General features: G+C 42.8%; 1 protein-coding gene across 1 annotated transcript; it reads right to left on the bottom strand.

Annotated features, from left to right (window-relative positions):
* Positions 1-775: 775 nt before the first annotated feature.
* Positions 776-14,106, bottom strand: LOC113581554 (carbohydrate sulfotransferase 11-like). Its single transcript, XM_027016771.2, has 3 exons — positions 13,507-14,106; positions 3,701-3,783; positions 776-1,979 (listed from the first exon to the last, which is right to left on the bottom strand). Exons 1-3 carry the CDS (start codon positions 13,598-13,600, stop codon positions 1,137-1,139), a joined length of 1,020 nt encoding a protein of 339 aa, XP_026872572.2. The 5' UTR covers positions 13,601-14,106; the 3' UTR covers positions 776-1,136.
* Positions 14,107-22,049: the final 7,943 nt, after the last annotated feature.

Below are 22,049 nucleotides of genomic sequence, written 5' to 3'. Positions count from 1 at the left end.
TATACATTAACTCTAGTAGTTATCTACTCATATACATTAGCTCTAGTAGTTATCTACTAATATACATTAACTTTAGTAGTTATCTACACATGTACATTAACTCTAGTAGTTATCTACACAGTCAGTTGGCCACCCTGAACAATGTAAGACAGTTACAGTAACTTTACAGAACTTCAGCAAATGGCAAGTTTGTTCCCTCTAATAGCGGTGTAATTAAAATAAAAGTCTTTCAGCCCCCTATATTGTCCGCGTTATCCCGCTAATATTCAGCTCTGCTGTTTGTCCACATGGAACAGGCCGGAGTCCCATTACAAACAGAACAGGTAATTTACTAACCCTGTCCTGTCAGACAGTTTTGAGCTCTCTCACAGTTTCTGGTCACTGCTCCTGAAGGCATTAGCAAACAGTGGACAAAACAAAGGGATGTTAAACGTCTTCTCCTCTCCACTCTACTGTGTTCATGGCAGTAAGTCATCAAGCATTGGGGGAAAAACCCCCCACAATTTCCACATTTAGGACATATGGGCATCTGTGTGTGTGCTTCAACACATATATCTCCTCCAGCTCAGACATTCCAGTATAAGTTCTGTACCTCTCTAGAGCTTCATCTCAGGAAGGATTTCATGAAACAGCATTCATCTGTTCATTCAGGAACAAGAAACTATGCAGGGCATTCTGTCAAAGGAAAGAATGTGCGTTCTTTCACCTAAGCCCAAATGTAAATTAGCTGGATTGTGAGCAACAAAATACAAGAAAAGACAAGTACTTCTCAAAGTAAATGTAAACTTTTTACTGATTAGGAACCTTTTCCTCATTAGACAGTGTATTTTATCAAAAACAAACAACCAAAAAATTAAACTAGTTTCCAGTACATCCATTTTTCATCAAAAGGCAAGAACCTTCACTCACAAGAAAATTTTAATGGCAATTATATTGCTATGCAAAAAATGGAAGCACCCTACAATATATAGACTTTTTTACAATATATCTCTAAAACCTTTTAATCAATATTAAAAATGTATAAAACAACCTTTATAACTTAAAATAGATCCTTGAGAAGCAAAATCAGTGTACACTTACGTCATCGAAAATAAAACTAAATATTCTTTCTAAATGTTTGTGAAAGGCACCAGGCCTTATTTGAGTTTCAGGTAGCTAGGCAGAGAGTAGTTAAAGAGCAGGAAGTCCATCCTGTATAGGTTGTACAGGTTCTGTTGAAAGGCTGGGCTGATGTCCTTGAAGAAGCCGGCTGCCATGTCTCCTGTTGTGCGGGTGCGCTTGGCCGGCCTGGGGAATGCCACCTCACCGTCGACACCAGCCAGCTGCAGCACGTAGTGCGAATCATCCTCCAGGGTCTCGTATTTTCCCACCACATCGTAGTGGATGAGGCAGGGGTGGCAGAGTGAGTCTACCCTCTCCCAGTGCTCGTTGAAAGGCTCCTCGCGCTGCGTCCGCGGGTCGACTAGGTAGCGAACAAACTCGGCGAAGGAGACGTCGTCGCCACGCTCCAGCGCCTTGGCCCGTGGCCTGGTCCGGTGCCTGCGGATGATCTTGGTGCCGTAGCGCTTGTGGAAGGCTGTGTTGTAGTTGTGCGTGAATTTGTTGCGGTAGGCCGAGACGAGCCTTTCGAAGGGCTCACGCACAAACAGGAATTTGAGGTATGTGCGGAGGCGGCGGTTGATCTCGGCCTTGGAGTACTCGGACAGGGTGCGCAGGTTGCTCGGCACGTGTGCCTCACTGGCAGGGATAAGCAGTGGGTTGCGCTGCTTGGAGGTGCCCGTGAGCACCATCAGGACGCGCTTCCAGTTGGTGCAGGCCACTTTGGGCACGTAGCAGTACAGCAGGCCGTGGTGGTCGTCCACAATCAGGTGCTTGAGGTCCTCGGGGATCAGGACACGACGTTTGTGAGTACTGGAGTGGCAGGCTTCCTCCAGCAGCTCACGCCTGGCCTGGTGTATCAGCTGAAGTGGAGATTCCATCTGAGGTAGTGAGTGAGTGAGAGAGAGAGAGAGAGAGAGATGTACTGTAATGGTTGTGTAATAATTTTTAATAGAGTGGGTAAATAACTCCAAAGGTTGTGTACAAGCACTAAAATGTTTGCCCTTCTTTCAACAGCTTTTTAAAAATGCTGCCCACGTTTGCAGGTAAAAGTCACTGGCGCCATGCATTTCCAAACTTCCAAACCTCAGTTGGAAATATTTAATGGGAACACTTTAGCATTCACTTTGCTAATTACAGAAAGCATAATTGTACCCTTCTGTCAAGGGTGACTTGTTTGCAATGCTAAAATGTACAATGTATTTAAAGCCCAGCTTTCCTGGCTCTGTTACAGCTCAGTCCATGGCCACACAGCCCAGCACTGAGTAGTTTTCCAGTGCTGTCCCAGCGCCACTGTACGAGTGCACACAAGGTGAAGGTGTGTGGTAGGCTGAATTGTGGCAGGAGCTGCCACTGATAGAGCTCCTACATTAGCAGCAAGCCCAGTTCAGGCCTCTGTTAGATCGTGCTGTTCATAATGTATACAGAAGAACAGCAATAAAGCGAAAAAAACTAAAGTCTGTTTATTGACATGAGAAATGGTTTGTTTCTGGAGAATGCGTTCTCCCACTGACCCGGCGGGTTAAAGTCAAAACAGTTTGGAGCATAGTGTACAATATCACTATTTCTCAGTGACTGTACTCCTTCGTTATTCGTTTTCTCAACACTGCTAGCATATATCCATAGTTCAATGTGAAATCTTTTTCTTTTTTTAATCGTTGTGTACAGTAATACAGGGAATGTTTCATCTTCTGTGTATTGGTGTGAAAACCATGTATACGTGGAAAATGCTCTTCCTTCATGTGCTGTCTGGCCTTATCCTGCATGTGAGCTCCCTCTTCACTGGCACAGATCATGGAGGCTCTAACTGTGTTATCAGCTTTAAGGGTTATGTAAATGAAAAGCCATCAAAGACATTTTGAGTTCATGCCAAGATGGCAGCCAGGAAGGAGTTAAAAAATTTGCATGTTCGCACATATAACCTTTAAAGACATTTCGCGTCTGTGATGTTGAGGGAGCAAAGGCGAGCCGCCATCTTCATGAAAACAGACGTTTACTGAACCAAACAACAAAAACGAAACCGAAACAAAAACATGAAGTGAAAACAGGACAAAGTAGGCAACAAGCGATAAACCGTCTAAAGCACATTGGGGTAGCTGAAACCCAGCATAAACAGGGCCAAAGAACAACTATAATGCAGGGACTTAAATGTACATGATAACAACGACTGGGGAGCCATGCTGTGACAGTATCTTAATGCTGATGAACAAATTCCTACGTTCCCTAACGCTACGTTCCTATGATTAAGCGGACAAATCCAATCGAATAATGATATTCTTTGCCTGACTGCAGGCTTTCTTCACCTAGAAGTACTCCAAAAGGAGATGTCTTTCGAGGGTTGACAAATGAAATCCTTTTGCAGCGAGCCATATAACAGCATCGTTGACTTCCTGTGATTTCCTTCTCAGTAAAGGCCATGTCAATTACATCAGAGGTCTTAGCCATACTGTGCATTTGCTGTGGTTGTTGTTCTTTGCATTAGTAATTTAATTGTTAATAGTTATTAACATAATTGCAATAGTTAATTGTTTTCAAACATCAAATGAGAAAGCAGTATATGATATATGATATGTTTTAATGGTCCTGTATTAAATACACTCACAGTGTCGGTGGTATTCAGGGTTTGGAGAGGGCTCTTCACAGACTTCCCATGTCCACTCATCTTCCCACTGCTTGCACCAGATACTGCACAGAACACAGGAACGTGCAGATGAAATAAGCAAACAGCAATGCTGCTTCGGACAAACACAGTAACAAACTGGACCAGACAGTGAAGGAGGCCAGGAAAGCCATGGCTAAAATGGAAAGATGGAACCACACAAACGAACCCACCCTCATCATACAGCCAGTACCAACAGAGTTTCAGTGGCTCAAAAATGTTATTAGCTCTAAGTACTCAAAATCAAGACTAATTCTCTTTTTGTCTTAGCATGGCTATGGAATTCCCTCTATGTGTTTTGAGTTTGAGATCTATTCTATTTACCTACCTGTGGATGACATGCACACACACACTGCAATAGTGTGTTAGTTCGAGAGGGACAAACACCTCATAACGCCTTGAGGCTGGAGAGGACGAAGCAGCAGAAAGAGTTGTATCTTTGGTCAGTTGGTAATCAGAAACACAGCTAGACAGTTTATGGCGAAACCAAAATATTAGCTCAATTTTAAAAAGTGATTCTGGCAAATAAACCTTGCAAACATCTCAGATCCAACTCTTTCGCTGTTTTCTTCCTGCAAGACATCAGTTTGGATAATACTACAGATATCACAATCCGCCACAACAGCCAGGACACGGAATGAACCCATTGTGGGTCCTAATGAATTTATTTGGGAACACGCCACAATTCTTTTCAGCGTGCATGTCTACAGCGTCAAACACTTTCATCTGTATCAAAATCCAGGTTCAAAATTCTCTTTTTGCTAATGAAGGTTTATAGAAGGCAGATAGTGAGAAAGTCGAGGATCGGGTTCCACCCTCTACAACCCTCTAAAGGATCAACAGGATTCTCTGTACAGGAAGAATACATGCATATGTGGGTGTCGCTGTTTAGATGAGTGGTTACATACAGTGACACTGATTATACTCCTACTCCTCAGATCCAAAGGCTTGTCTACAAGTCCTCCTTATTGTAAAAGCCTTATTGTAAAGTTATACCAGCACCCATACAGGAAACCGCACTCAGACACACTTCTCACTCAGCACACTGCAAATCTAATTATGTAGATCTGTTAACCAATCCATGGCTTTGGTATCTGCACTCAGGAAATTGCAAGGAACTGCCAGTAACATATTATTTAAACTATAGACTAGTGTACTGTAGAAAAAATAAAATAAAATCTTTAGTTAGAAACAGCAGAGGTTGCTGACCAGCCAGTGCTGCTGGGGGATGCTCTGTCCCAGGCTGGATTCCCTAGGGACTTGTGTTACCCTCTTAAAATTACACTTATTGCAATGGTTATTTTATTAAGCTTTTTTCTATGGGAGCATTTGTGTTGAAGGAGAACATAATAACATTACTAATCAATAAATGCACAAATGCAAAACACATTAGGAGTAATCTCCATCAGGTGGGAAAGAAGGCTTTTTTTTGAGGAGTTACCATATAAAACTTACAAGTACATGACTAACAGGACCGTGTCAGTAGTCACCATTCAGCATGTCTGAAACAGCATACTAAACCATGTAAACCATGTAGAAGTGTGAGGAAAGCAGCATCCATATTCATATACTGCCCTTGTGCTGGCCTAGGATGAGGTTTCTCATGATTCCTCCAGATATTAAACAATGTGAACTCAACAGATAAATCTAATACCAAAACAGCACTGCTACTGTGAAAAGGGAGAGAGAGAGAGAGAGAGAGAGACGGCATATTAAAATATGATGGAGTTTGGCTTTAGGAAATTTCCTCAAGCCAATTTTACACACACTTGTTATAAATATTAATGCAAAACAATTAAAGACCTTTTGGAAATGGTACAAGTGTGTGAGCACCCAAGTACAAGTTGTGAGAATGTCAGTGAGGGAGACAGAGGTGGTTTCTCTCTGTCTGTGTGTGTGTGTGTGTGTGTGTGTGTGTGTGTGTGTGATTGTGTGTGTGTGTGTGTGAGAGAGAGAGAGAGAGAGAGAGAGAGAGAGAGAGAGAGAGAGAGAGAGAGAGAGAGAGAGAGAGAGAGAGAGAGAGAGTGTGTGTGTGTGTGTGTGTGTGTGTGTGTGTGTGTGTGTGTGTGTGTGTGTGTGTGTCTACGCTCCAGTGAGACTTGGCACTAAGAAATATTGTGCTGCCAGTGAACAGTGAACTCACTGACATTCCCAATGCCACTGCTGGTCAGAGAAAGAGGAAGAAATAGAGGGACATTTACTGCATCTGGAAATGCACAAAGGGTCTGGTTAGTTTCTTCTCTTTTTGTCTGTTTTCTATGTAAAGAATTCAAGCCCTCCTACTAGGCGCAACCCCACCAACCCATGTCAATATGCTATACCCTAAGATACACAGAGGCCAAACGTGAAATATTTGATTTGATCTTGTACTAGATCTGCATGATGTATTAATTAGTCATCATTATCATTAGCAATGCTAGTCTTTACAGCAGTAATACCCCAGAATGCTGAAAAATGTAAATAAGCCCCTTAACAAATTTGTTACTATGTGATGTCAGTTTGGTCCCAATGATACAGGCCAGTCTTTAACCATGGCTACGTCAAGGCTTCATCCATTCTGAGGTTTTAACTGCAATGCACTGCATATGGGAACTATGACCTACTCCAAACACATTCTTTCACTCAGTTTATCTGGGTACATTTTCGAATCTCCTTTTTGTTTTGACAGTACTACAAGTTATAACAGATCTGACTTTACTGATATTATTCGGTCCTATCAATATCAAACAAGCAAGTGTGCGAGAAGGAGATGGACAGAGAGAGAGAGAGAGAGAGAGAGAGAGAGAGAGAGAGAGAGAGAGAGAGAGAGAGAGACATGAGAAACTAGAATCATTCTCCAAACTACGTCTGGCAAGGAAATGTAAAAAAAAATTAAAAAAATAAAAAAAAAAACTGTGAGAGAAAATAAGTCCTGTTACAGAATTCATTAGAGGAAGAAATATCAATAAGTGAAGCTGCAGTGATAACACGGGCACTACCGCACAAGCCCTGATCCAGCAGCACGTAGTGCACGAAGCCGCTAACCCTTCTGCATCTGAGACCTTCATTAAAGCGTAGCTTTGAAAAAGGCTTTTCACTTACATACACCACAAAGCCTCACTAGTCCCCATTCAAAGTTCGCTAGCTAAAGTAGCATTGATGTTTGAATAATCATGCTGTCTCCCTTTTCAAACATAGAAAGGGACTGGCTGATGGAGGCTAGCCTCTGCAGTCATTTTGCTAATAACCCGCTAATAACATTTAGGTACAGCTCTGCAGCCATACAAACAGCAGTTTTACATGAAAAGGTAGATTTTTCCCTTTATTTATGAAATATGTTCATTTTATTTTATTTTTTATTTTATTTTATTTTATTTTATTTTTTTGTACATTTTTTGTAACCTCTGAAGGGTTTCAAGGGCCTGGATGCACAGCACCACTAAAGAAAGAAAGAAAGAAAAACATGTAGTTTTACATACTTGGCATAAACGCATCTGGAAACAGTGTAACACAATGCTGAGCCTGAGGGCACAGCTCAAGCAGAACAAGGCTTGCAGAGCAGTGCTGCTTCTAATGTCTGATTCCCACTACAAATGGTCTCACCAAAGCTACAGCACTTCAGTCAATGATGGAAAAGAGGCAGAAAGAGAGGCTCTCTCCTCCACACAAGGCCCAGGCAGTGTTGGCGCTAGCTATAAATTCCCTGACCAAGCACTGTCCAGAGCTGCTGCAAAGGAACAAATACATGGGGATAACTCATGTCTGTGAGACTGAATAGCAGCACTGTCTGTGTGTGTGTGTGTGTGTGTGTTATTTCCTAAGTGGGGACATTTTTTTTGATCGCAGGAAAATGGTTTGTGTCTCAGAAGTCTCCCATATTCGATGAGCTCCCGCCTTATCCACGAACCACACACTCCGAGAGGGCATTCCGGTTTCAGTCTCACCAGAGCCCAGGCTGCGAGCGCCCTCGTCCCCGTCCCTGTGGTGCCTCTCTCGGGCTCCCCCTCTCTACCTGCCCACAGGCCGGCCTGCCTCTCTCCTCCTCCGCTCTCCTCCTCTGTCTCTCTCTTTCTGTGTGTGGAGGATAATGTGGGTCCCTGTGCCTGCAATGAAGGCTGTTCTGTACTGAGATCCACAGGAAAGAAAAATCCTCCATGAAGCCCTGCATCCAGCTAGGGACTTCTTTACAGTACAAGCTGCGAAGCCGTTTAGCTTTAAAACTCAAAAGATGTTTAGCTTCTTTAGGAAGTTGACCTGGATTTAGTCACAAAGCACTGAAGGGAGCCCCAAAAGATATACTTTACTCCCTAGAGGTTTTAAATGGTACTCTGCCAACCTTTACTGTGAATTATAAAGTTATATATAAAGTTTGTATATTACTGAGAGGTATCTTGTGTTGCATCATAGCACACATCACCACATATCATTTTATTTGCTTTACAAAACCCTATTCTATGGTGCTAAAGTATAAGGCTTAGTATGATATGACATGGTTAGTGCCAAAATGTAGCCTACACCCAATTCTGTTGCTATCTTTATTACTATTTAGTTATTATTGCTAAATACATATCATTATGTATTAGAGGGCTACTGGAGCCAAAGGAGGGTCCCAATCTGGTCCCAATCTAGATTTTTGATGGCAACAGTAGTTCCCAGTGTATATTACAACAAAATCAAAGTGACTAGTAATGACATTTAAAACAGTCCCTCATATACAGGCATTCTTGAATTGGGCAGTTGAGGTGTCATGAGCTACCTGTTCTGAGCTCTTGACTATGACAGTCAAGAGAAAGCAGCTCTAAGTGCTGGAGGCATAAGACAGAAGTGTGAGAGTGTGTGTGATGCAGTCAAATGGTATTTGCCAGGTGATTTGCCAGTAATCTTAAATGCGCTCTTTATGGGACTCTGACACAGCAAAATTTGAATCAGAGTAGTCATAAATTTGCTGATACCCTACCAGAATCAGAATTAATTATAAAACACACATTTTTACTGTACAGTCTAAAATAACATTTGCATCAGCCATATTACATGAAACCTGTAAGGGACCACTGTTTACATTGACATTTACAGCATTTAGCAACCGCTCTTATCCAGAGCGACTTACAAACGTGGTTTGTCATTTACTCACAAAATACATCCTAGCCAGTACAGGTTAGAGTCCAATATACAAATGATCTAGAATACTGTAGAAATACAGGGATCACTGCTGATGCTTAGAAGTACAAAATACACAAGGTCTCTCAAACAATAAACAATATAATAAACAATAAGTGCTAGAGTTTGTTAAACAACATAAACAATACCCTACAATAAGTACTAATTTAGTCAGTCAAAATGTGAGCACGGTCAGTTGTCATTTAAATGTTCCACAAATAGCTGGGTCTTCAGTCTGTGTTTGAAGACTGCAAGGGACTCTGCCGCAAGCGGGAGTTCATTCCACCATCTTGGAGCCAGGACAGAAAATAGTCTCAGTGCTTGTCTTCCCTAAGACCAGAAGCATGGTATTTCAAGCCGAGCCGTACTTGAGGTTTGAAGTATTTGAGGTACGGATCGAGCTTAAAAAAAAGGTTTAAAAGGTTTTTAACAAGTAATGAAATTGCACTCCCTCACAAATGTTTTGCATTTGCATTTTGCATTCCCATTCAACACGGTTTGAATTTGCCTGCAAGTGCGTTTTTTGTTTGCTTGTTTTTTTTCTTAAAATGTGAAGCTTAGCAGTATGGAGCAGCTCACTGAATTTTACTTTGATCATGGATTGAAATATAAAGATTCTCAAAATTCAACATGACTATGTTATTAAACTGAAACATTTGCTGAGATCGATAGGACCTCTATAAGGAAGGATTGCTCTGGCCTAGACAGTGTAGTCAGCGTTCCATATTACGGAATTATCAGATAGCAGGACATACAGATGGCTAAAAATGCCATTCTCCCCCACAGAGCGTGCAGGTTCTGAGACAGGTACAAACTCATACTGTGCTCGTTCAACTTGAAAACTCAGGTAAGCAATTACTCAAGGCTCTCCTAAAGCCTGATCTCTGTGGTCATATACTAACTAATTAAAAAGCGGATTGAAACAATATCCATTGTAAGCCCTATGTGTCACGGTACACCCCCCCCCCCCCCCCCCCCCAACGTCTGTGTGTGTGTGTGTGTGTTTGTTTGTATTGCATGTCATTCACCTGATACCTGATCCTTGTTGTGTGTAATTGTCATGCATGTCTTATAAGTCTCATGTCTTATATTGAGGTTGCCTGTGTTTGAAACCATAGCCTGTGTGCTACGTCATCGTGTTAAGTGTGTTAATAAATGTCTGTGTTAACGTGCCTCCTCCGCGTATCCTACTTAAGCCCCGAACGTTAAACACCGACCGAAGAAGGATGCCTGGGAAAGGCCCTGAGAAGCAGGGAAAGAAGGGAAGGGAATGCCCTCCCACAGCCCGTGCAGCGAAGCCCCCCACGTTCTTGCAGCTAGGCTGATTATGGAGAGAAAGGGGAGTGTAGCGCCGTCAGTCTGCGGTCGGACATGGGGTCCGATCGTGAGGAGGACACTCTAATGGAGGTGGAAGAGGACCATCATAAGGATCTTCCCTCCCACAGCGATGCTAAGGGCTCCGAGAACAATAAGCCCCCAGCACCCAAGGCTCCGCCCAGGGCATGCCGCTAGCAGGGAGGCATTGTCATCAGAGGAGCACATTCCTCCGCCTAAGGCAAAGGGCCCCAGAGCACATGCGCCTACGCCTAAGCCTCGTGGAGGCATGAAGGCAGCGGCACTAGTGCCTGCACCGGAACCGGGCAACACAGCTGGTGCGCTTCCTGACACGCATGCGCCAAAACCAGGACAGTCGCCGCTACCCAAGCCGGCGAAGGACAATCCCCCCCGGGCTGGTCAGTCTCTGACCCAGCCAATGACTGGGGGACTGGCTGGGGTTCCTTCTTCCTTCTCCGGACTGTTTAATATGTGTGGTGTTGTTTACCTGCCTGTCCCTATTACACTGAATGTACTGGTCACTTTGTCCCCCTTTGTGTCTGTGCCTGTCCCTATTAGTGTGTGCGTCCCTGTGTCTGTCGTCGTCCTGTTCCCTGTCCTTCCCACCACTGTCCTGCCGGCGCTGGCCCGTGGCAGGTTATCCGGTCCTTCTGCCGCAGCCTGATAGGCTGGCGTGCCAGGGCTCTGTCATGGTACGGCCCCTCCCCCCTCAAACGTCTCCGCGTGTGTGTTTGTCTGTATTGCCACGCTCTCTCGTGTCGTTCACCTGATCCTTGTTGTGTGTAACTGTCATGCGTGTATATAAGTCTCATGTCTTATATTGAGGTTGCCTGTGTTTGAAACCATAGCCTGTGTGCTACGTCATAGGGTTAAGCGTGTTAATAAACGTCTCTGTTAACGTGCCTCATCCGCGAAACCTGCTTAAGCCCCGAACGTCACACCATGCTTCATGAAGCTGAGTAAGGCTGGCAGATGCTGATCCACTATACAGAATTTTGGATTATTTCACACCCTGAGCAAAGCAGAATGAATCATTTTTACACATCTTTTAACTATTACATTGCACATTTTTCATTGCACACCTGTGAGTTCTTCTGCACATATTTATATATAATTTGTTTAGTTTATCTGCTGTACTTTTCTACCTACTGTTCTTCTTGCCTATTTTTATTTTGATTGCCACACAACAGTTTCACCAAGTCAGATTCCTTGTATGTGAAAATGTACTTTGCCAATAAACAAATTCTGATTCTACTAATTACAGTAATCCAATAATTAAGCAATAGCCTATCGTGTGTTACTGAATATGGCATGGCTGTGATTCAGATGTAGAATAACTGTTTAATAAACACTGTGGTTTAACAGCAATTATTCTAAAAGTGTTCCAGCTAATTTTTGTTTGTTTTTGTTTCTCGTATTTTTCTGGTCTAGATCTTGATTTGGACTTGCCCAAATTCACCCCCTTTTGGTCTTGTTCTTTTCTCAGACATGACTGGTCAGAGTCTTGGTCTGGGCCTGAGCTCATCTAATATGGTTTCGAACACAACTGTACACTAATGACTTGGTTGCAATGAGATCTGGTCTGACATTTCACCTACAATCTACATTTCACAATCTACATTTGTATCTTCCCCTCTTAAATCTAGTGCAGTTTTTCAGAGGAAACGTGCATGTTTTAAGACTTCAGGGCCCTTGGGTTTGGTGGATAAGAATAGTCCATGTTTGTAGAAAAATGTTTCCTCATGCCAATTTTTCCACTTCACTTAATAAATAAGGCTTTGGGTCTGGCCTTGATGCATTCACCCACATAAATCTGTCCTCTCATCACAGCTGGTGGGTACATTCAACATGTTAGTGAGAGCAGGACTGGCTAAGCATCTCAAGACATGGCACAAACCACAGCAGAAATTCAACCACAATCTATAGGAGCAGCAGCAGGCCTACGACTGCCTATGATGAGAGATCAGGTGGGGGGGGGGGGGCATATCCATGACAGTTCACAAAGCAAAAGCAAAGCAAAGCCTGTACCACTGCCACACACACAACCTCACACTCCTTCTTCCATAACAGTAGATAGCTATTTTTGCTCTCTCACAATGCAGTGCTCTGTCTCGGAGGCTGCAGAGTGCATTGCCGGATATGTTCTGCCTCTGCGTGGTCTGTGTGGTCTAAACCCAAGAATGTGTTTTGTCTCATTTGGTGGGTAAATGAAGGCAACCCACACCACCCTGGCTGCAGGCCCAGCTCAGGCTCTGCGCCACGGGTCAGATGGCCCACAGTACAGCCATGCTGCACGGATGGAGTAGTCTTCCACTTTGCCGTCGCATGAGCTACTGCATCCTGCAGCTGAAGACAAGCTGCATCTTCTGAGGTCTCCCCACAAAGACACCTGCTGCATTTATTTTTAACTGCAAAACCTCAAAAGCATTCTGCCTTGGCTTCCAGTTCTGCTTAGATTTTAGGCCATTGGATGTGCCATAAAAGGCATGAAGGGGACCGTGAAGAAAAGATCATCACACGCATACGTGTGCAAATTCACCTGCATACCATACTGCATTCATACTGCATTCCAAGGCAAGTGCAGATTCGAAATGATCAACCGTCATATTTGAAAGCTATTTGAAAGCGTTGTGTTACGGATCTGACTCCAGCAGGGAGCGGAGAGAGAAAAAAAAAGCCAGTAAGGAATACATTTCATAGAGGGGAGTGTGAATTACTCGTTAGCTGGGACCCCACCCCTGCCCCAGAGCTTAGCCCACACATATGGGCGTGGGCAGCAGCAGGCTGATTAAAATAAGCTCCACCCTCGCCACCGAAGTTTTGGCATGATGAGTGCTAATTCAGTATAAAAAGGGGAAAAACACATCATATTCCAAGCATCAGTTAAGCAAAAGGACTTATCAATTAGAAGTGCCCCATAATAAATATAAATACCTCAATAATATATACATACTAGCCCATATAAATATTATAAGAATAATGTTCCATTGAATGACTCTGGAAATTTCGTTATGTAGATGTGTAGCCCATAAATGATTTGGTTTGCTTAATGGTAAACTAAAGATCTCAACATGTAAGGGACAATGTCTAATGAAAACACTGTCTCCATCAGCATACAGGAGTTCAAGGAACAGGAGGATACATATTTTTCCATATTCATTTTTGTTTGTTTCTGTGTGTGTTGTTTTGGAATGTTATTTGTTTGTTTAGACTACATGAGATACAAGTAGAATAGTATAGAAAAGAATCGAATACAAGTTAAACCACTGCAAACTCACCTTGTTCCAAATTACTTTGAAAGTAGAATATGACCATGATAAAGAACCCAAAACACATGGCAAGAACCATCCTTTTGATTTGCGTTTTTCTCATTTTGGAAGCTTTTGCTAATTAAAGAAGTACAGAACCTCCGTAACTCATGAGGAAAGAGGGTGTTCTTTGACCGACTCGACCATCCATGATCTCCGTCAGTCATGTGCGAATCCGAGGGAGACACCGACACGTCTCTTCCTGAAGCCAAATTGTCGATTTTCACTTGTGATATCCGTCGTGGTGATGTACGCCTATGTATGCCCTGCGCCGGTTGAAAACCGAAACGTCCAAACGTCCAAACGTGGAAACGTCGGAGACGGAAAGCAGGCTAATAAGTCAGCTTACATGAAAGCGAAACGCAGTTCTCTACCCATGGCGCAGAATCGAGCCGGCTTCTTATACGAAGCCCTTATATCGTGACGGAAGTATTTCTTCTTGTTGTATCGGGCCCCGTTTACTGGTCCCAAACAGTCGTCTTGCAGTGCTTTTTCTAGTGTTTGTTCAGATGTTTGACTCCTCTGTGTCCAAGGAGAAAGGGCAATTTTTCTAACTTAAACTATACCGCCTCCTTCCGTTGGTGAGCCGCACCGGGTTGTTACAGCAGGGAGGTTCCCAAAAGCCCACACTAATTTTTGGTGTGTTGTCCTATCCCTATTTACGGTTGTCAGTCTCACAAGAAAAATAAATAATAATTAAGAAAAAGACATAGCTGGGGATAGTATGATAGAAACTGGGCAATTAATAAGAACGTGAACGAAAAGAACAGTTCGTTTCTGCAAGGCGTGTGTAATTTGAGTGTAGGTTTTATATTAGATTTGGTGTAAATATCCTGTGTTAACGTTCGGCCAGTCCCTCTTCCAGAAGAACATGAGGTCACGCACCAAAATTGTCACTGCTCTCTGCAAGCTGGATGACTTTGGTAGACCAGGGAAAAGTTTTTCCAGTGGTTCAGATTAATTGACACAAAAGAATATTTGTAAGATATATTTTCTCACCATCAGCTAGTGATAAGAGGTGTCATAGACCTTGCATATATTTATCAGGTGCTAGGATGATGGTTTTTTTAAATATTATTTATGGTTCTTGGAGGTAAAATCTGTCAAAAGTAACACCCATGTTTTAAAGTTTGTAGCATTCACAAATAGGCACTCTTAGAATGCATCGGTTTAAGTTTTTTCAGTTTTCCATTCTGAATAAGAAGGCATTTAGTTTTGACTTTGTTTAGCTGCAGAGTTGTGGCACATCCAGGGCTTGATGTCCTCTAGATTGTCAAGCAGGGTGATAATAGTGCTTGGGACATATGGATTGTCAGAATACTAATTGTTGTATTTATTAATTAGTTTGGCTAATGGGAGTATATATTCACTATATGGCCAAACATATGTGGACACCTGGCAACTATGCCAATATGAGCTTGTTAGACATCCTATTCCAAAAATATTAATATGCAGTTGCATTAACAATACCCTTCACTGGAACTAAGGAGCCTAACCCAGTCCCTGAAACAGATCCACACCATGATCCTTCCTCCACCAAACCTTATTATCGCCACTATGCTTTCCACTAGGTAGCGTTCTCCTAGCATCAGTTAAACCCAGATCAGACTGACAGAAGCATGATTCACCACTCCAGAAAATACCTTTCTACTGCTCCAGAGTCCAATGACAGCATGACTTGCATGACTTCAGCAGACGCCTGGCAATGTGCAAAGGATTGTGTGCAGCTGCTTGGCCACAAAAACCTTTGGCTGTTGCTTCCAGAGGCTGTTAGGAACTCTGTAGTGTGTTGCAACAGCAGACAGGAGATTTTTAAACACTACTTGCCTCAGCAGTCTGTGGCTTTCCCTTGTGAGTCTGCCACTTCCTGACTAAGCTGTTGTTGCTCCTACATGCTCCTCTTTCACAATAACAGCACTTGTCCAGTAAAATAAGTTTGCCAGGGCAGCTCCAGCTGGGCAAATATGACATGACTTTTTGTCATGTTTGTGACTGTGTTTAGTCACTGAGCTGTTAAGTTCCACCCACTCTATTGTCAGTGTTTATCTATGGAGAGCAGTGTGTGAGCAGTATGGAATGAGGGCGGCCCAGGGAGCTGAGCACAATTGCACAGGGCAAGGAGCAGGTTTTAAAAACGGGGCATCATTTTGGATGAAAATAGTTTTGCAGCCTACTGCTGAATTTCCTTCAGTTCAATAAAGCATGATACCTTCCTTAAAGTGTTGCTTTTTGTCTCATATTCTGTTATGCTTATATTTCATTCATATTTTAAAAATTAACTTTTTTTCTTGGTGGAGCAGGGAGTAAGTCAGAGTTCGAGCCAAGGGACTGCAGTGCAGTGAATGAGGACTATAGAATGCTTTGAGCAAGGAATGCAACTTTGTCATTCCACTCTACTCACATACCGCAATGAAGGTTGAATGGCTATGCGCTTGATTTTATACACCTATTAGCAATTGATGTGTCTGAAACACCTGAACTTATTCATTGGAAGGAGTGTCCACATACTTTTACAGTGGAGACTACATAGGTAGTCCTAGGATCAAACCTTGAGGGACCCCAAAAGGCAAAACATGTTGTTTTGTAATTGGAATAATGTTTAAAAATCCCTGTTAGTGAGCCAAATTTGGCACTCTTGCCATGAAAGGCATTCCCTTTTCTTTATATCAAATGCTGAGATCAAAACAAAATAAAAATCAATGAACAATATACAAAAAGCATCTTTTCCGGGGTAGAAAATCCAGAATAACCCAGATGATATTCTAAACAACGGTAAATAATAAAAAATAATGAATATTATGCACAAAATTCATAGGAATCTTGCGAAACGAATAGAAAACTAATATGTAAATGCAAAACCACCACATGTGGTTATAGTGCTATAGAGTACACAGTCATATCCTCATATCTCCCCTCCTCCTTCTGGTGACCTTTGCATGTGCTGATGAAATAGTAGAAGGATATTTTTTAAAAGATTATTTTAGTGGCCGTAACAAGGCAATGAATGAGGTCATTACTTAGTCTTGGGCACGGTGAGTTCAAACATCTTAAACAGGGGTGGTAAACTCAAGTCCAGAAATCCCACAGATCTCCTAAGGATTGTTTCCACTGCCTGAACACTTCTGCTGGGTGGAATATATGCTGTATTCCATACTACATTCATTAAAAAGTTCGCTAACCAAGGATTTCTCACTTATCTTTGACTGATCTTCCTGCTCCATATTTCACATTGCTTGGTCCCCAGCTGCCTACCACAGTGAATTTATAAGTGAGCTTTGAAGCTCCATTACAGTTCAGCTCCTTCTGAAACTGTGCTCCACTTTGTTTCATAATTATTCACAGAAACAAGGACAAAGCATTTCAAACTACACTGTTTTAGCTTTAAAAGCTGTCAGTTCACTTTTGGTGACCAACTAGAAGCTATGCTACAGATTGGGTTGTCTGTAGGGTACTAGATGACGCACTCCAGCACCTACTAGCTGGTCCCCAAGAAATAACTGACGTTGATCAGGATGTATATATATAGTCAGCCAGCGAGGAAAGAGAAACATGCAGAGACTCAAAATGAGAGACCATGTTTCCGATATAGTGACACACACGAACCACGCAGTTGCAAGTTTACTTCTATGGTAAGCCATTATCGCAAAGGCAGTGAGGGAGACGCTGTAGCTGCATGCTTTTCTATTAGTTAAATGAAACACATTAAAGGGGACATTTTTGTGGATGTACAATATCAGGGCAGTTAAAAAAAAACAAAACACTGTCCCTGTTTATCGTACACTTCACTATGCAACATGCGACCAAAAAAAAAAAAAAAAAGGCTACTCAGATTTCACAGATTTTGCTTGCCCAACCAGCCTACCTTCCTGGAACCCTTGCATCGTCTATTTGATCAGTCTGCGTTATGGTGGCCTGACGCAGAAAAAACACTGCTGCAAAACCTCATTCCAGAGATGTTCACGGGTCACTTTGCACGAGTGCGAAGCATATTTTGAATCTCTGAGGTCCGAGGCAATTCTCAAGTCTGGATAAGAGTCAGAGTTTAAAGTTCGCCTTAGAAAACATTTGTTCAGTCTTATTACTTACAGTTTATAGTCTCATGTAGTTATGAGGTTATCTAAGTTGCATTTTCAATCACACATTACATGGAAGACACGGAACAGTGCGTGAAACCTAATGTTACATTTACACTGGTCTGCAAACTAACATTAGTTAATAAGAAAAAGACAATGGGACATGTAACTACAAAAGCTAGAAACTACTTAAAATTATATGGAACTTACTAGAAAAAAAATATTTATTAGCTGTCGCTCTGGTTAGCAACCTATAGCTAGCATGCTTGCTGTCCATACCAACCTTTCGGTGTGTTTCATGATGTCTTATAAAATAAAACATTGTTTTGCCAGTGTTGATGCTGCATGCTGCATTTCTTCCTTCTGACTCAAATATTTTGTACCAAGGGCTCGCTGTGTACCCATGCTGAAATTAATGTTAGCGTGAAAGCTCAGAGATGCATAACAAAACAAATCAAATTACTATGCAGGCTGCTCGTGTGAGATCGGATAGAAATGTTCCATTCAAACGATTGGTAAGATTCTTGTGTTTCCTACAGTTGAATTTCATGAGGCTTAAGTCAGGAGTTGAATCATAAGCCAGTTAAGCGAAAGTCCGAGGCGTGTTGCAAATCTTTCAAAATACGTTAGAAGTGCAACTTCAGCCAGCCAGCGAGTCGAGTCAGCCACTCTGCTAGCGAATGATGACACACTGGCACGCCGTGAAGAAACCCCGGTACTGCTCTTTCATTTGCAGCCAAATGGGCGAGAAGCTCCCATTTGCTTTGCATCCAGAACGGTTTCCGCCACAGAGGGAATTTATGAACAAATCGACTAAGAGGCATTGGCTTTTTTCTTTTTCTTTTTTTTCCCTTTACCTCTTGTCCATCCCTTTGTGATTTTCACTGACCACAAACCTCTCTTAGGACTACTCCACCAGTTCTGCTAGATCCCCAACAGACAGCCTTTTCAAGCCATTGCTCATTGACACCCATGAATTTGCACATAGTCTGCACATAAATAGGAGCTGTGGTTGAGCTGTGTAGTTATTCCCAACGTGCTGAAGAAGGAGATGCTGCATGTTTCAGCTGAGCAAGGCACAACCTGGCACTGCGCACATGAAAGGCCTGATCTAGGTTCACTGACAGTGACTGACATGTCTAGTTAGATTTCGCTGTCACAGCATGTCATCCCTCATTCATCAACAGGGAAAAGCCCCACTGAACCTCTCATGACTCAATACCTGAGGAGATACACTGGGGGTCACAAATGGATCCTGGGTGTGACTGATGATGTCAATGGTTCAGATTCATACAGAGAACAGGTGCAAGACAGGCAACTGCATCGCCATCACCAGATCAGTTATGTGGCTGAGTAATTGCGTGCACATTCAATGCTTGAAACATTGATTATAGTGGCCTGCCACCTGAAGATTCATCACCTGATTCGGTCATTCTTGCTACTAGGGACACTAGAGGATGTCGATGCCACCAGACCTGGTGAAAGTCATTCTGGACTATGAATTTGCCTGAGCACACCAACCCTCAACAGGCTTCTGCAAGAGAATGCCACCTGCCATGGCACTTGGCAGATTTTGTGGACTGCAGGAAAGGGCTGTAGTGTATTGGATTGTCATGTTAGTGTGAATGCAAGCATGGTGAGACTCACGCACTTATTACGGGCCAATAAGTAGGCTGTAGTGTGTAACTGAACTAATGGGAGTTCTACTGCTCAAGTCATACATGCTCTCTTCCATACTATGTTCAGTAAGATTAACCAAGAATGTCTCCCTTGTCTTTGATGGATTTTACACTGGTCTTCACTAACAGTTGGTCCACTGTAACTTATTCTGTAATCTGTATTGTCATGGGTGCAAGGCATTACCGGAAGCAGCACCCTCTGTGGCCAAGGCACGGCAATATATGGAATCTCCAAGAACAGGGAGTGATGGAGGCAGAGCCCTTTGGAGTGCAGAAAACAGGAGGCTGGGCAAGCCGGGAACAGGAAGGTTGTAACATCCTGAGTGCCGCGGGGCGTGGAACAGGACAAACAGAATCCCGCGACTTTGTGCAACATTACATGACATTAAACACACAGGACAATGGTGGCACTCACACATAACATTAATAGTGAACATGAAGACACTTAACACTAATGATTAACATGGGCTAGACAAAAAATGGCTACACAAACCTGGATACAAACATACAACTTCAGACACTAACAAACAATGACCAACCCCGAGGCACGCACCGATGGGGGTTTAAATAGACTGACGAACACTAATAATTAGCCCTTACAGGTGCGTGCCATCACAGAGTTATGGCCACAAACAAGGGTGAACCCCCCCCCTGCACGTGGCCGGCTGTATCACGTGACTTGTGGTAGGTGGGAGGCGTCTCCCATCCATGCCGGGAACATGACAGGCGGCTGTTGGGGAACACACAGGCAAAGTCTCCCACAGTCCCTCCCACACGGGGTGTAGGAGAGGTCTGATAGGCCATGAAAAAGCCAGAGCCAAGGGCATTTAGTCTCCCACCAAAAACGTCCATGAAAGCCCACCCTTGAAGGGCCTGGACAGCGCAGCACGGATAGCAGGGCAGGTGAGCTAGGGAATCCAGCCTGTGTCAGTCTAAAAACCTCTCTGTGTTTTCACTTCCTCAGCCCTGTGTGAAGTACGTTAGCCCACTGCAAAGCTTTGACCTAGAGAACTGAACTTTCACAGCATCTGGTGGATCAGAACAGGTTAAATACTGGACATATCCCCAGAACCCTCCCCAGTGTAAACACTTGGAGTGGCTAACATGGATATCAAAAGCAAGGGGCACTGTTACAGATGGCAGACAGTAAGCCCTCAAAAATCAGAAGCTCATCCATCAGTGAAAACATGTGGCTTGATGCATCCTATGCTGGTGGGCCTTTCTGTAATGATCTGACAGGCCAGTCAGAATGCAATGACATAGGTACACAAAGTTTGTTATAGGAAAGTCCACCATCCTCATCCATTCCACAGTCCAAAGTTACAGAACCAGGACAGTCAGGCAATGAGACAAAACTGGAACACATAAGAATTTTTTTTTAAATGCAGGAAAAAGCAATGCCAAATGACACAAAACCTAATAAGGAACATGGGAAGAACAGAAATGGATAACAGTACAAATGAATTAAGCCACAGAACACTAGCAAAACATGAAGGAGTTACTTACAAAGACCAGACACAAGACAGGGAAACGTGGGGTATAAAATACACAGTAACAAAAGCAAGAAGAAAACCAAAGCAAAGGAACACGACTACTTGCTATGGGAATCACAACGCCAGAGGAGGTGCATGTAGGACAGATGCATAGACTTTACAAGCCATGCTACTATATGGTACCTCACAATTACCTGAAATTATCAAGGGTACTATTTTTAGTTACTTAACAACTAATAATAAATTAGTAGAGAAAGACATTGAATATTTTAAATATGTTCTTCTCTACCATGATGCTCAGACTGCTTAACACAAACCGACCCACTTTGATGGGTCCTTGCCTCTATCTCACAGAATTCTGGGTAATAGACTACTTCTGAACCTGCACTGCTGTGGTCCTTACTGGAGGCCACAGTAAGGGCACTTAGAGGGCGCTCAAGAGCACCCCTTTGATTGCCAAAATGAGAAAAGGGATAACATACATCCTCACAGTACTCACATGCATGCACATAGGCAAACCTCAGTTTAGCATGCGCACGACTGAAACTGGGTCGCTTGTCAATAAAGGATTGCCGATTTTGACACATTATGCTTGCCTACCCAGTTCTGTAGTAGTATCTTGTGGTCAACTGTACCAAAGGCAGCACTTAAAAGATCTTAAAACCAATAATAATAATACTAATAATAATACCGACAACAGTAATACATTGTATTAATATAGCACCTTTCAAGGACCCAAGGATGCTTACAATAGTCAGTACAAAAAAAAAAGAACTTGATAGACATATAAGACAACATGTCCTGTATACATAACATTTACAAATAGCACATGGGCAGGAGCTGATGAAAGGGATGTTTATCTTTGAGAAGTATTATAGGTAAGGGAAAAAAAGATATATTTTAAGGTTAGATTTGAATATAGGGAGAGTTGCAGAGTGTTGGACCAGAGGGGGAAGAGAGTTCCAGAGTGGAGGAGCACATCTAGAAAAAGCACGATCACCACAGACGTGTAGGCTGGAGGAAGGAATGGTAAACAGCCTGGCTTACTGTGGAAGATCTGTGTGCGAGAAGAAGATCAGACATGTATGAATGATCAAGGTTTTTTGGGGCTTTGTAAGGGAGTAGGAGGATTTGAAATGTATTTTACAGGAAGCCAGGGGAGATGCTGGAGAACGGCCGTTAACGTGATGGTGAGAGTGAGTATGGGTGAGGTGGGCAGCGGAGTTCTGAACTGTGTCAATAGAGACTGAAGCAAGTGTGTTAACACT

This window comes from Electrophorus electricus, chromosome 3 (assembly GCF_013358815.1).
Source record: "Electrophorus electricus isolate fEleEle1 chromosome 3, fEleEle1.pri, whole genome shotgun sequence".
In the NCBI taxonomy this organism is placed as follows: domain Eukaryota; kingdom Metazoa; phylum Chordata; class Actinopteri; order Gymnotiformes; family Gymnotidae; genus Electrophorus; species Electrophorus electricus.
This window is presented reverse-complemented; position numbering and strand designations above follow the sequence as displayed.